The 16,801-nt window shown below is 40.2% G+C and overlaps 1 protein-coding gene across 1 annotated transcript in view; it reads left to right on the forward strand.

Annotated features, from left to right (window-relative positions):
* LOC123972089 (neuropilin-1a-like) overlaps nucleotides 1-16,801 on the forward strand; it is a 74,351-nt gene that overhangs the window by 28,153 nt on the left and 29,397 nt on the right. Inside the window, exons 4-6 of the mRNA XM_046051323.1 lie at nucleotides 3,011-3,238; nucleotides 7,503-7,673; nucleotides 12,316-12,482. Of these exons, the coding sequence (XP_045907279.1) occupies nucleotides 3,011-3,238; nucleotides 7,503-7,673; nucleotides 12,316-12,482 (566 nt within the window). The remainder of the gene's footprint in view (nucleotides 1-3,010; nucleotides 3,239-7,502; nucleotides 7,674-12,315; nucleotides 12,483-16,801) is intronic.

The following is a 16,801-nucleotide window of genomic DNA, read 5'->3' on the forward strand; positions in this document are numbered from 1 at the left end:
TACATCATTTATAAATGATAGCCAAGTGAGTCCCCTTCAGCGCCCTGGAACTATATTTGCCCCAACTGGCTTGTTTTATTGCAGGTTTTCAAACCAGAAACACATGTCTCAGCGGTTTAGTCAACGGGGGGAGGGAGTGACAGTTGATTTAAGGGTCGTTGATAAAAAAGATGAAAGAAAGATGGATGGATGGACTGAGAATGAGCCGATGAGAGCAATGTACCATGTTCTTTGAGAAAAGTACACGCTCGTGTTAGTGACATAACAGATATGCTTGAACACACAACCTCAAACGTAAAAAGTATGCAAACACAATGTCACATATGGCGTATGGATTTTCTTTTTTTACAGATTACATAAAATTTGGTGGACAGTTCAGGCACAAACTAAGGAACACATTATTTGTCTTTGGTTTGGAATCAGGATTTCATAACGTTTTGGAACTTTTTTGTTTCTTTTGTTTTCATGGGTTCATGCACTTATCTGAACAAAGCAAAGTCTGGTTGAAGGTATGCGGTTTCTGGTTTACATGTAACAATGTTTGTTTTATCTTTTGTTGATGCAGCAGTTTGTAGGAAGTCAGGAAGATATTTCACTTCTTGCGTGTTTACTTGCTTGTCTTCAGATCAAAAGGTGCTCTGTGCACTCATCCACAACGCTCTGAAAAGAATCAGCTGGCTCAAAAGATTACCTACAGGGGCCCATGAGGTTCAGTTCTCAGAGTAACGCATGTTAGCAAAAAATTTCTTTGCATTATTAGTTTTTATTTTCCAGGCATTATATGAGCTTAAATCACATTAATTTCATAGACATACATTTCTCATAAAGCGTAGATTTACTCAACCCATCTGCACATTTGACACACACACACACACACACACACACACACAGTGGAAAGTGGGCCAGCTGAGCAGGATCGAAGCCTGCCTCAGCCCTTCCACATCATTTATCATGTCGCCCTTTTAATGACACCACCTGTGTCAACTGCAAGGGGTCCACGGGAGTGTGTGTCTCTCTGTGTTTCTGTGTGTGTGCATTCATGGCATGCTCAGATAAAATGCAGGTCACATCTGGCCTGGCAACATAACGACCCCCACCCCCAGTACACACACACAGAGGCACAAGCACACATACACGCACACACACACATGTCTCGTGCCTCCAAGGGATGCTTGACCCTCGTCCACGCCTCACGTCGTCCTCCCTCCACCGTGATCAGTCACCGTCTTGTAAACTCGCTCATGTCACTTTACGACAGGAGAGGTGTGAACTTCCAGCCGGCAGTTGACTGATGCGAGCCGACGCAGGGATTTTTTCTTCAGCAGTATTGACGGTGTGGATGTGACTGTGGAGAAAACAGCTTGTGGAGAAACAACGACAGTGACATAACAGCTGTCGCGTTCACCAGCCGCTCTGTTTGTACTTTTATCCGGAGACATTTATGTCATGTGTTGATGCTGCATAGTGAATGTTTGGTTTGAAAAGACTTTATTTCATTATCCTACAATCCAAAAGAGCTTGTGATGCTTATGAGGAATTATGAGGTTTTTCATGCCACCACAGTGGATGTAATTCTGTTTTGCGTTGTGTAAAAGAAAAGGATCACACTTCCTTAGACTTTCTTTAAGCAGGCACCATCATCTGCAACTGCAGTTGTTGTGAAACAAAGCATTTATAGGCTTTCTGCATAATGCTCTCTGTGCCTGTGTAACATCATGATTTAAGTGCCAACTTGGTCTCAGCAGTACACTCTACAACAACAAGCTTTCAAGACAAGAAGAAAAGCAACATTAACTTAATGAGAAGGTGATTAAATTCAGTGTGAAAATGTACCCCATCATATACCTGTACCCTTCAAAATGAAAGTCTTTCCTTAATCAACATAGGATTTTACAGGAATCTTCACTGCCTCATTCAAATTATTAAAATGCTTCAGAGATAATACTGACACAGAGCATTAACACACAGTCAATCCACAAAGTACATAACAGCACTGAACACAAATTATGAGGTTGTGGTTGAATGATTATGTAGGGTAGTGTGCGTGCGCATTTGGACATGTCTAATGAGCTAATAGGGTTGTATTTGTCTGTCTCTGAGTGCATCTGTGTGTGTTGTTGTTTGTTGACCGGGATCAGCCCCTGTAAACAGCCCCTCAGTGTCTGGCACTGTCAGCAACACCCCACCCCAGTCAAAACACAGACACAGACGGCTCCGACGGGAGGGGGCCAATTGGTCTGAGTGGATGGAGATGACATGGGTTTTGTCAATAAAACAAAGGTTCTGTTTGAAGAAAATGTTAACTAGTCATTGAGTCTCAAAGATTTCACTGGGGTCTTTTTATCTTTTTTTTTTTAACAATTTGGCCGTTTTATCAGGAGCCAGTGATGTGGTTTTTCTTATTTTAGGATCTTCTCATGTGATGCTGTCAACTGGAAATTGAAAGATTTTTCGGCGAATTCCCGCAATGTTTAGGAGAAAATCTAGTTTTAAGACTCAAAGACTCAGTTAAAGCAAATATTTTATTCCAGTGAAGTCACAGCTGTAAAAGTGTTTCAGTCTGCCAACATTTTAGACACCCAGAAAGGTTAAAAAACTGACAGTAGCTCAGTTTGTGTGCGTTTCCAAAATGTCTAAATCCTTATTTTTGCAGCAAGAAAACAGACAAAAAAGGTCAACAACATAGAACACAGACTAAAAAGAAAACAATATCAACCCAAGCCGGCACAAATTTTTCTTTTAAAGGATATTCTGGTAGATTCAACATTCATTTTGTATCTATGCAGTTTTGAAATCAAATGCTGGAAATACCTTTTATTCTGTTTCAAAGACCCCAAACCGCTCATTCTGTACTAAGCAAAGGCTGCAAAAAGTGCTCAAGGTGTTATTCAATGTGAAAGTAATGTGTGAACACGTTATGACCCCGACCCCTGTCCGAGTGAGAATTACTCACTCTGTCCAAACACATCTTGACACTTTAAAAACCCATCAGTATCTTCTCGCTTCGTAGGTCCAGAATGTTCCAGGAACTTTACGGCTCCCAGAGGCGTCATCAAGACCCCGGGTTTCCCTGAGAAGTACCCCAACAACCTGGACTGCACCTTCATGATCTTCGCCCCCAAGATGTCTGAGATCGTGGTGGAGTTTGACAGCTTTGACATGGAGCCCGACACCACGCCACCGCCGGGCGCCCTCTGCCGATACGACTGGCTGGAGATCTGGGACGGCTTCCCTGCAGGTGAGGAGAGGGTTTTAGCTCAGGCTGAGATGAGTGGTGGCACAGAGTCTGAGAGTGTAAAACATGAGCTCCTAGCTGAATCAAGCAAACATTTCTAATTTAATAAAATTTACAAGAAAGAAAAGAACTTGCTGGTGTCACCTTGAGCCAAAAGAAGTGCAAAATTATGATGCTACAACTTGAAGTTGTTAATGTTTTGACTGTTAAAACTTACTTAAACATCCACGTGCAAGATGGTAATTATGCCCTCATCTATAGCTACACGAAAAAAAAAAACTTCATAAGCATTTTATGAACTTTCTAGGTTTTTTTCAGCTTGAGACCCTGTGTAATAAACAAAACTTGGTCAAAACATGCCATAAAAAGTGCAAAGGGGTATTTCCGTCTGCAATTTTTGAAGCATATATGAACTCAGAGGCACTCTCAAAAAATAGAACTGATTGATAGAAATTGATTCACTACCAAGATAGAGCAGTGAGATAAAAATGCCAGCGTCAGACAAAAAAAAGATGAAGGTGAAAGAACTGAAGGAGAAAAAACAGGACTGCCTCTCCACAGGTGGAGGGTAAGAAGAGGGAAAATGGGATGCAGATGCAGAGGAGAAGTATGCGGAGCTGCAAAGCAGCAGAAAGAAGAGAAGGATGAGAAGTGCTGGGGACGGCTTCCCCCTGCAGATGTTGACAGAAAACAGAGATACAGACAGAGACATGTGGGAGGAGGAGGGAGGAGAACAAAGGATGGATGACTTCCCTGCAGGTGGGACGAGCTCGGATTGAGCAATGGAGGCGAAGCAGAAGGCAGAGGCAAAAAATAGATTGATAAAGACAAGAGGAAGATGTGAGCTCAAGTAGGGGAGTAGGGAAAGTGGGAAGCGCTACGTGTTTTCAGTTGTTTGGATCGGGGAGACAACTGAAACATTTTGTGCATATATAAGCAAAAGCTGGACAAATCAGGTTGCATATTACACTTTAAAAGGGATTTTAGCACTTATTTTTTCTATTCATGAGCAGGAATTTGGCACAGGTGGGTGATGATGTACTCTGCTCTGATTGGCTGGATATACAGGGGGTCCACTCTGTCCACCTTAACCACCTTTTGTTGAGTTCTTCACTGACTCTGAAATTTGGTGCTAGTAGGTTAAAAAAGTAGGTTAAAAAAAAAAAATAATAAAATACTACTAGCACATTTCAAGCTCACTAGGAAGACAATAAGTATATTGCCCAAAATGTCAAAATGTTGCTTTAGCATACAGACGCTGGCTCAGCTGTTACTCAGTCTTTTACTGAAAGTCATCCTCCTGTGCACACAGGATGTACTGAAAGAGACTCCTTCACAGATTCACAGATTGCGCATTGTTCCCTCACCAACCACATTTGGAAAATTAGCTCTTTGCACATGAATGACGGAGACGCATCCTGCTCTACCCTCTGTTCACACTCCTTCCCTCGTTTGGACAGCGTTTCTCGGCTTCCATTGTTGTCTAATTAGCCGTACAGTGTGCAGATAATGGTGAGAGCTACATACCTTGGACAGGCCGGAGTAGTCTGCCAGCATGCCCACAATAATCGCTGTTGTGCCCAAAGCTTTGCCTGATGATTGCCAGGGAGGAGACTGGCATGGGAACATGAGGGACACAAAGACTGGCACAGGTATATAGACAGTGACATACACTTTAAAGCCATGCCAGCATACATAACATGCCAGGGCTTTTCCTGTCAAATGATCTGTGTGTGCGTGTGTGCATTCAGGTGTGTCTGTTTGCATGAATGCATGTGCGTGTTGGTGTGTGATGCTACAAAGCCCTGTATTGCTGTGTTTGCGGAGCGAACATGTGTGTCAGCGCAGATAACAAAGCATCTCTGCGGCAGGGCGAAGACCAGGATGTAGTTTTTCATCCCATCAAACGCTTTCGCAGTGTTAACACAAATACCAGACCCTCCCATCATGCACTGTTGTTTTTTTTTCTTTCTTTGGAGGTGTAAATCTGTTCTTCAAATGGATTTTCTTTTTCTGTTAGGATTTCACCGGACAAACAAACATCAAGGGCTCATTATTTTTGGATTTATTTCCTCGGAAAAGCATTGGAAGAAGAAGAAGACAATTCATTCTTTTCACATTTGTTCACAAAAAAAATCATTTAAAGTGGCAAACAATGAGACTTATAAATACCCTAAATGAAGAGTTGTGACTCCTTTATAGCATTTTCCTTTTTGACAGAGGAAATTATTGCCATGATATTCACATATTTGGTTTTTCCAAAGCTCTTTGCGACAGTTTATGCTTTTAACAGTGGGTAGACTTTGCTCAGTTGTGCCTGGTACTGATATTTTTTTATTAAATAGCTGTTTTCAAGGTTGCCAAAGCATTTGTTTTATGTTACAGTCCTACCTACTATTGTTTATAAGTTGAAATGCTGGAATTGAATCTTCTTCTGAGAAGATATAACCATCTCCTAAATAAATGTAAATGCAGCCATATTGCTTGAAGGATTTTTCCATTTTAAAGCTGATTGCGTCGACGACAGCCTCACAGTGAAAACATTTCACACCTCAGATAAGGCTGAATTAATTCAAAATGTAATCCGTCACAGATAATCGACAACCTGCTTTAAACTGTAACTGATAAACATAATCCGCCAGATTACCAAAGCTCAGCATTCCAATGTGACTGCCTTGTGTAAGGTTTTAGTTGTTTTGCCTCCAAGCTGAAGGAAAAGTATAAATTTTGTAACATGTATGACTTCACTCTGCAATGAATGTTCCTTCGTCGAGTCCTCTAGAGGCTGCAGATACAGTATCTCTATGAGACAGGAGGCACCACATGCCTGGCAGTGTTTCTCACAGATAAGAACAGGATGAAATGGCCAGCAAACTGTGGGCAGGCAGCAACGTCAGCACTCACAGTGTTAAGACACTAAGTCTGTCACTGTGTGCTGCATGTAAGAAAATCATGTTGTTACAGTAGATGTTAGCTCCACTTTGTGCCCCTCGTGTTTTATCGTTATATTTGGCGTCACAGAGGTCAGCATCTCTTTTTCTGAAAGAAAAATCTCCAGCAGTACAGTGTCACATTGTAAATGATAATAATAATAAATAAATATAGATTTTGGTTTAAATTGGAGGCTTTCTTTAAACTAATTGGTGTCTGTGAAGTTCAGGTCATAGTTATCCAAGAGGGCAACTGTTGCCCTTGACCTCAACCTTCATTGGATGTTTAAACTAATTCTATATTTATCTGGTCTTCTGATCTTGTTTCTTTATCTGGTCTTCTGATCTTCTGATCTTGTTTCTTTAGCCATGAGTGTACTCAGAGTCAGAATTTTCTGACTTAATATCAATAACCATATTTTCGGCCCATTATGGGTTTCTTTTGAGGCATGAAAATCCAATTTTCCTCTCACAACACTACATCTGATCATCTGAGAACAACTTTTTCCATTTAAAAAAACAATATTATGCCATTTATATAATAACTGATGTCAGTTATTCCATTACAAGAAGTCTTGAGTTCTTAATAAATCTTAATTTAAGAATTTGGACTCTTGAGAGCTAACAGGAGGACAAAACAGATAGATTTAACACAGTACTCTACACTGTCTTGAGATAAAAGGGTTATTCTCTGCTGTACCTGATATGATTTCATATCAATACAGTTTATATATAGTGTTGGGATAATAAGTGGCAATGCAATATATTTTGGAAATAAGTATTTTTGCCACCTGTCATCTCACCTTTATTCCTGTCTCAAAGGTGCCACATCACTCATGAGAGGTGGGAGATTGGAGCTGACAGGGGATCAGCTGCTCATTGTATTTGTCTGCAGACACTGAACACAACAGCAGATTAAACATGCTGGCTTTGAATGTGGGGGGCTTTTTATTCACTTTTTTTTTTTATTAAACTTGGGTTCTGTGTAGATAGAATAAAAAACAAAGTCTCAAGCTTGTGTGTTTTTGCCCGAAGTCACGAAACATTTCCCAGGACAGTGAGGGCAGAGAAGGACAAAAAGAATAATAAAAACACTCGATGAGTGATGAAGCTGACTCCTTTTTCTTCCCCTCCCCTGCTCCATCTCTCTCTTCCTTTGTCTCTTTGCTACTTTACTACTACTACTGCTATGCTTTCCTTTTTCCCACTTTCTCCTCTGGCCTCTCCTCCTCTTTGTCCCCCATTCTTTTTCCTTATTCCCTTCTTCTCCTCCCTCATTTCCTGCCTCCTTTCTGCCTCTCTCTTACCCTTCTTCCCCACCCCCCTTCCTCCCCCAGTGGGACCCCATATTGGTCGGTACTGTGGCCAGACGTCCCCGGGCCGTGTGATCTCCTACACTGGCATCCTGTCCATGACCATCACCACTGACAACGCCATCGCCAGAGAGGGATTCTCTGCCAACTACACCATCCGAGAGAGGAGCCTCCCCCCTGGACATGAAGATGAGGGTGAGCAGCTGGATTAGTGATGAGAAATGGGGGGGGGGGGGTACATATGTCTTCTGGCTTTAAGAATGACCAGGGTTAATTTTCAGGGTGTTTCTGTGTCTTTCTTGCCTTGTACAGTTTGAAATAATACCTTTGCAGATGTATAAATTGTCCCATCTACTGTTGATGACCTCTCACAGTAAACAGAAGTGGTTTGTCCATCAGCTTCAACCTAAGTGTCCTTTAGAAAATCGCTGAATCTCTTCCAGCTCTATAGGAGCCGATCTATATGTGACCTTTGACCTCTGACCTCCATGTTGAAAGTAAGGCAAGCAGAAAGAGAATTTCTCCTTCAGGTTTAAAAGGATGCAGCAGAGCCTTTTTTTACTACGTAAAACCATCACATCATGTGCTTGCTTCTTGTAATCAGCTGTGTACTGAGTTAAGGGGAAGAAAAAGACATGATACCCCTCCTGAGTACTTTCCACAAGGACTACAATTTTATTTCTATCAGTTAGTCTGTTAATTATCGTAAGATGCATCTTTTATCCGTGAAATGCCATTAAATAATGACAAATGGGCATCGTTATTTCCCAGACTCCAAGGTCACATGAGCCAGGTCGCAGAATTGTTTGTTTTGTCTGAACCACAGTCCAAAGGCCACATGTTACATTTACAATCCTATGAAACAGAGAAAACAAACAATTCCTCACATTTGAGAAGCTAAAACTGGTTTGGCATTTTTGCCTTTTTAAGTGGCTGAAAGTAGTCGATTATCAAAATTGTTGTCATTAGATTTTCTGGTGATTAACTACTGATTGCTACAATTAGCTATTAAATGTCAACGGTTTACAGTCCAGTAAATTTGAACACAACTACTACTGTCTCCTAACTTTTTTGGCTTGTCCATGTCTATTTGCTGCCTCTTGTTACTGTCTATGTGGTGTTGTCTGCAAGATAAAACCAACAGTAGGAATTGTTTGCAGCTACTTTTTGATTCAAGCTTGAACTTTAAAATATCAGAATCTGTATACAGTGTATATTTAATCTTATCTTATGATAGTTGGAATTTAACATGTGATTTGGTTCTGATAAAAAAAAAAAAGGTTTATATTTTCAGTTTGACCTACTTTTAACTCTTATCTTCTCCTGTTGAACAACACATTAGGCAGATTTCACACATCAGGATATTATCACGAGATAACATCACATGCTTGGTTATAGATCCACTTCTTTTTCACATGTCCACATGTTCTTTAAAAAAAAAAAAAGGCTGTTTGTCTGCATGAGTGTGACCTTGTTGGAATGCCTGTAGAGATTTAAGTTATGTTGCTCCGTATGCTTCTTGCACTCTAACCTCAACACCAGTCGCCCCTGTTTATGAATGTGAGTGTGTGTACAGAGCTGAGTTTACCTAAGGTCCCACAGTGGCTAACATGGGCACTTTGGGAGAAATGAACAAAAGACTTAAAATCAGTTATACATATTTTTGTTCAGAATTATCCTTTATCTGAAGATTTACATTGAGAGTTACATTCCAACTGCACACAGTGGTGAGTCCAGGCTTTTAACACTGTCAAACACGACACAGAATAGGCATAACCAATATCCCAGCTGTCTGTAAACCAATCTCACCTCTCACAGGGGCCATTCACTTGATGTTCTGGAGCTTTCGATCATATCAAATGTTAAGTTTGAGCAAGGACTTCTTGTCCATGTTGGCTTACAAATTGAGGTTCAGATATCCAGTTAAGATGCACATATATTGGTATTTAAATGTTCAAACTCCATTATGATAAATTAGAAACACAAACATTGACAAAAAGTTGTTGTGTAAATTGTTCCAAGTCAATTATTGTATTGTAAAGCTTTCTTTACCTTTCATTTTAAAATGAATTGATGTGATTTGTATATTATATTCAATACCACATGATTCAACGATCACACGTGCACTGCACTGGAAAATGTTTATTATTCACACATCTATGTAGACGTTTTCAAGAGGGGGGTCAAAGTAATTATCTTCGCTGTTTTTTCAGTTGTCTTGTTTGTTTTTGCCATGGGCAGAATACATGGGTGTTGTTGGGTTGTATGCATGCGTGTGTGTGTGTGTGTGTGTGTGCTATCTGATGTTCATGACAAGGTGATAATACATGGATGTCGCCTACATGTACCAAATATCCCTGTACTGTATGCGTGTGTGTGTGTGTGTGTGTGTGTCAGTTAAATCTGTCCCTCTAGTCTTAACTGGGATGGCTAAGAGCAGCTGGTGCTAGACAAAGCTCTAATTATATTAGTTTAAGTAACACACTCTCTTTCACACACACACACATACACAATTACTTTGCCTACAGACCCCCAACTGAGCAGATTTGGCAGATTGATTCAAAGCCTCTTGTCAAACCACATCACATTTCTACAACCACTCTGATGCTATCAACCAGTGATTCCAAACCAGGGGTACTTCAGCAGTTGCCAGGGGGTGCTTGGAAAGATTTTAGCTCAACTAATTTGAAACAAAAAATTTAAATTATGCTTTGATTAGAAAAAAAGTGTTAACATATTGAGTCAGCTGTAACATGTGAACTGAAAAAATGGTTGGAATATAACAAGCAAGAAGTAATGGATAAACACTTTGTTAGCTAAAAGAAAAAGACATGTTCAGCTTCAACCACACCAAGTGGTAGTAGGCCTACAACACTTAAACAGCAGTTAAATTTTATAAAAATATTATATAATAGTGTCAAAAAGAGCCAATTAAAAATCCATTGAAAGGAACACATTTGGAACATCATGGGCGGTGTTGATTATGTACATGAGTTCATCTGACAGGGCTTGGGAGGGAGGTACATCTGACAAAAATGAATGGGAACCACTGCTATAAACAGCCTTTTATCTTCTATTTGCCTGCTTTTCATATCAATGATGTGCCTTCATCCTCTTATAATGTTCAGAAAGAACTTCCATTCAGGCAGGATCTTTGCTAACAGCCTCTGAGGAATCAAACTCTGTGAATTTACGGTCATCTCTCGCTCCGTCCCGGGCATCAGCATCAGAAATGGCCTCCAGCAGGGCCTTTGATCAGCTGAACGATCGCTTGGGGTGTCAGTTTGCGTCCTTTCTTTCTTTTTACATGAAGAGGTAGAGGGACGGGGTTGAAGTTTGTCCCTCATTCCTGCTGTGAGGGAGAAATGGAGGTTGTCTCAGGAATTGAAATTAGAAAAGAGCAAAAGAGAAGTTTTTGGATAGGAGGCTAAGGCCAGATAGAAAACAGAGAAGTGAGAGAATTTAAAGATAAACTGATGTATCAGCTGGCTGCTATCCAGAGGTTTTTTTACTCTCTCATTGTCTGCAGTTTCAGAGCAATTTCTGGCAAGGGTACTCTTCTGGATTTGGAAGATTTGGGCCTGAAAATTGTCAAGTTAACAAATATTGATGAGCATAAAAAACAAGCTTTCTGCAGTCTTTTGGTGATGTCGCAAGCAAACCTTCTCCCTAATTTATTTGTGGAATGATGTAAGTGTGTTTGTGTCAGTCTGGCAGACCCTGTGTCTCCAGGCAGCCCTCCCACACACACACACACACACACAAACTCACGTTTCCTTTTGTTCCCCCCCCCTTCCTTCCCCATGCTCCCCTGCTGTTAGAGTGGACACTGCCTCCTCAGAGATACTGACATGTAGCTTGAGTTTATCCAAATGCTGTTTTGAAAGAGTTTCCTAAGCCCAAAGGAGAGCAGAACTTTCTTCATCCACAGAGGACAGGAGTGTATTATCCTTTAGTTAAAAAGAAAAAATGAAAATCAGCTAAATTACAGCATGACATTAGCAGCGATTTTGGTGACTGTGTAGGTTTGTGTGTATTTTCTCTGTGTATGACACAAATGTCTGCACATACGGCAAGTGTATGAATGTATGGATACTGTACAACATCCAGTGTCATCTAACGACCTCTAAAGTGCCACCACAGGAGCTGTAACTCCTGTGGCTGTTACTCCTTTACTACTGTGACTGACTGCCGTGCCCAGCAGGGACAGACACTTTACAATGGGTGTCTGGCTGACACTATAATCACAAAGCTCACTAGTCAGACACAAAATGAGCATTTTTCCCAAACATGAATTAATGACTTTGACTTGAGGTGTTTCTTTTAAAACCCCAGTTCTGGGGTTTTATGATAATAATAATAAATTCAGCCATTAGCAATGACATGGTGGAGAGAAAAATACAGAAATTCAGTTCATCAAGCTAATGATGTGTGTAATAAACTTTTAAAATTCAATAAAGAGGCAGTTTTGATAACACATTCCTTTGTTTGTTGATAATTTGGACCACCCTGGGATGTGTTTAAGACCATAAACTTCATGTCCAGTGGTATTTCAAGACACACAGGCCACCATTTTATTTTTAATAGTATAAAGATGATAGATTAAAAGTATTAAGATGGCCATGGCTGGAATTAGATCCAACTCTGTTCCTTGTGGGAGTGATAATGTCAGCATTGTTAATTGTGTGATTCCATTTGCTATGACAAAGAGCTTTTTGGGAGATCTACTTTTCTTTATCTATCAATGCAAAAAGATAAATACAATAAAGTAAATGAATGATACAAAACTTAAAAAGCAAAATTTGAGCTCTTAATGGAGTTTCTCTGTCTTTGGCAGATTTTGCTTGTATGGAGCCACTGGGCATGGGGTCGGGGGAAATTTCTTCAGACCAGATCAGCGCCTCCTCGCAGTACAACTCCAACTGGTCCCCTGAACGCTCACGTCTCAACTACCAGGAGAACGGCTGGACGCCCTCAGATGACACCGCCAGAGAGTGGATACAGGTCAGTATCGTTTGGTTGCGTCAAAAGTCAAGGAACCAATTTTCATGGAGAATTCTTGAGGTCAAACTGGGTCAGAAAAATGAAATTATGTCACATATTGGTCCTCATTTTAGAGTCTGATCTCAAAATGTGCGTAGCTCTGCTCACTCACTCATGGAGAAAGGGTGCTCACTGTGAACTTGACTATACTGCTGAGATCTTGCTCACATCTGGTTAGAATATTGTTCACTCATTTGTACCACTTCTCTGCATGTTACACACAGAATGAAGGGGGAAAAGCCAACATGCATTATTTATTGAAATCTGCCTCTCCAGCAAAGTTGACATTTTATCTTCACTGTGAAATCTGACGTAAGCCGCCTGCAGTCACTGAATGTGTTTTCAGCCCTCTGTTTAATTTCTTTAAACACATTCGGTATCTTTTGCTGCATGGCGGTTCAGTTTGATAAACTAACTGCTGTAGGCCTACAGGTCTGAGAATGAGGTGTTTCTTCAAACACAATACAATATGATTTAACTAAGCACCCAAAAATGAGTTTCTATCATCTGTTGTCAGGTTTATGATTATATAAATTGCATATGCAGCGTGTGTGCATTTTGTCTTATCTTTTATTTTGTAATAGCTACATTCATAGGCTGTACTAGACTAGTAGTTTGTTAAATAATAGAGTTTGCACTATTGTTTTCTGCAGGTAGTTTACTACTATAGCACACAGTAGGTATAGTGTTGTATTTAATACAACTAATTGCATGAATTCAAAAGAGTCAGAAGCTGACACGGCAGTTAGCTACTCTGTTAAGCTAGGCTAGTTAACTTTTAGCCAAACTGGCCTCATAACTAGATTTAGCTACTGTCTCATTTAGTCATGTTTCTTTCAAAAACTGAATTACCAAGATGTCAGTTCATCAAAATTGATATTTGCCAGAGAGTGCTAGGGATAAAAATAAGTAAATTTAGCCTTAGCTATGGCTAGCCTGTGGCTTTCTCTCCATCTAGTTTCAGCTCTATTGCATTAGCTGTGTAGTTGGCTGCTCTGTGAAAGAGTTTGCAATAAATGTGACCGTGACTTCTTGAGCCAAGAGCCAAGCCAGAGTGCAGTTACTGCGATTGGGTTCATTTATTTGCTCCATTTTGTATTTACAACAAATTTTACATTAACTGAAGATTTACATTTCTTTCTAGTAAAAGTGTCAAAAAGTCAGCTTCAAGTCTATGGGCCAAACATGGTCTTCAGCACATGTAGGCCTATCTGTTTTTTCTTGTGCTCTTGAAGAAGAGTGCAGTCCATCACGTTTCACTAAAATTACAGGAACCAGAATCTGATTTGTTTGGACTTCTCTTGGCGCCAAATTGTCAGACCTGACAGGATGACAGGTACTTGTGAGTCTTGGCACACGTATGACTGGGATTTATAAACAACAATCATCTGCTTTTCCTAATATGGTTTGAGCCAAAGAAAACTAATTCCAAATGAGATCGCCCCCCAGATAGACCTATAAGGTGAGGCTGGAGTCCAGGACTGTGCCATTGTCCAGGACAGGAACTCATAGAGGAAGGCTCACAATGCGTCTCGCAGTAAGGACTGACCCTCACTTCCTTCCTGTGGGGGTTACAACAGGAAGTAGACAGGAAGATGGCCTTGGTGCCGGATTAGTAGTTGGGCTCTCTATTGTCTGTCTGGGGACTTCTTTTAGCTACTGGGCCACAGCTGAGCCCTCTGGGATGTAATGATATGAAGGACAGTGTTTTAATAGAGGTTAATGGTTTCACATGTGGAGCCTGAATTTACCAGAAGGTTGTCCAGTACGCTTCATTGTTTACTAAAGATGCCTTCTGAAATGTTTCATTATTTGCTTTGACTTTGTGGTACACATTATTATCTGAAAGGAGTTTTTTTGGTGTCTTGATGAGGGATATTGTATTTAATGAAAAAGAAAAAAATGAAACAAGATGTTTTGGTATTTAACACATGAGCACCTTAGAACCATCTTCACTATTTTATTTAAATAGGTATAGATTTAGGTAGATTAATTTAATACTTTCTTGCCAACTTACAACATTTACGCTATAAACGAGCAGAGTCATACTGCTCTGCCATGTATGATCTGCCTTTTGCACTGCACCTGATGTATACTGAAAAACAACAGGATGGATACACAATGCACAGATGTTGGGTGGAACCGGGGAGAGTAAATAGGGGCCCACAGGCAGGTAATTCTTCTCTTTATACAAGATGCAATTGGGCAGCAATTCTGTTTGCCTATATAGACTTATTTGTTTGTATTGTCTTATTACAACCTCCTCTGTGCTGTTTGAGAGTAATGGTATTTTTCAAGTTCAGGTCAGGAGAGGATGTAAGTAGTACCATGTTAAGCCTTCTGATAAAGTCTGCAGTTAAAAATAAATGGAAACTGAAGCTTTTGTTTGTATATGTTTTTGTATATATTATATTATATTATATTAAAAATACTACCTTGGGAACATCAATGTTTTGGCCCCTTTACAAGAAATCGTCCAGATAATGCAAGGCATTTCATAAGTGTAATTTTAGCTGCTATGGTGCTTTGGTGCTGCATATTCCCACAAAGCATTTGCATAAATCAAATGATCTCAGCAACAAAGACACACCAACTGTAGCTAGTGAAGGAGGGGACGTCACTCCTCGTTCAGCTCACCGGTCATGAGATATGCACCAGTGACCTCTCATACACGCTCTCCTCTCCGAGGCTAGAAGATACCAAGTCAGGTTTGGTGGTGTGGACAGATTTCTAAATGCGCATGTTCTTCTGTTGTTCAAGTAAAGCTTTGTTGGCAGTCCCTCCTGTAGGAAGAGCTGACCATCCCCCCTGCAACAGTGATTTATAGCCTCAGAACCGGTTCTGTTGCGTGCCCCCAGACTCCGTGAGGCATTTGACTTATGACTGGTTATTTTTTGTGAAGAGAATTTTCCATTTTATTTGATTAAGTACGGTGCGTGGCCAACTCCACACAGCGTGGTTTGCCTTACGGCTTTCCATTCATCTTACTTGAGAAGAAAATTATGACTTAAAAAATTACGAGTTAATTCTTGCATGCCTGCCTCCTCCACCACAAACACCTCTATTATTCATTTAAAAGCATTTATATTTTATTGATACTGTTTTCAGGTTACGATTCATAATGTTGTCGGGTGATGTTACCCGGTGGCAATTTGGATGGCGGCAGACAGCGAGTTAATTATCTAGCTTCAGGAAAAACCTGTAATCATATTTTGCACAGCAGTGACTCATTTCATTAGCATGCTGGATACTATGCAATAAAATGGAAAGCCTCCATATCTGTAAACATTTTTCAGGATTGACAAGAAATACAAAAAAATTACTTTTGCAGCAATAACTGTACTAATTTAGAAACTTGTGCAAAGCAAAATGAGCTTAATGTGAACATTATAGATCAATCCATACTTGCTAGGAGAAACGTTCATTAAAAATAGAATTTGTAATTATTCAACAAATTGAATGGCAAATTAAAGTGAAGTACTGATCCACGTGTCAAGCAATCTGGCTCCAACCTTAACATACACAAGTAAAATGCTAGAACTATCTGATCAGGTACAAAAGCAAGAGGAAGCTGTTACAAGCTTCATTTGTACAAATGTTACTCGAAAATGGCCATTAGGTGCATCTTTACAAGTTGTAGAAAATTGACTTGTTATTGAATACCATGATGTAAGCCCAGGAAAGGCTTCCTTCCCCTCTTGACTTCAAGGTATTTATAGACGCTCTGCCGTTTGTCTTCAGGATCTCTTTGACGCCACCAGGAAGAGCTTAGCGGCGTAGCATCTGGAGAACACATTTGGGCCTCGAATGAGCCAAGGCAAGGGGGAAAATGAAAGACAAAAGATCCTCCAGAGACCATTAAAGGATCTGGTTAACCAGAGCAGACCTCTGGAGGAATGCCACCCCGATCTTCCAAACCCTGGAAATGTCAATAACCGAGAGAAACCTCAACACAAATCAGACTTATTAACATGGAGAAGTGCATGTAAGGCCTTGTCTGAGTTTTGCTTAAGCACATTGGTGATTTGGGTTGTTATGAATTTCCAGTTATGTCATTCATCAAAGGAAATAAAGCCCCCAAACCAAGTTGATCTAATTAGTCTGATGTCCATTTTGAATAGAAACCTCGAGGCTACTAAAAGAAAGTATTTCAGAAATGAGAACTAAATTCCTTCTTTTTCATCAATGCCACCGAGTCATTTAAAAAAGTTGTAACAAGGTTTTAAGATCACAGTGGTTATACAAGTTGCAAGTTTGAGCTCTTTAATCGTGTATTCATG

Source organism: Micropterus dolomieu, linkage group LG06 (assembly GCF_021292245.1).
Source record: "Micropterus dolomieu isolate WLL.071019.BEF.003 ecotype Adirondacks linkage group LG06, ASM2129224v1, whole genome shotgun sequence".
Lineage (NCBI taxonomy): Eukaryota > Metazoa > Chordata > Actinopteri > Centrarchiformes > Centrarchidae > Micropterus > Micropterus dolomieu.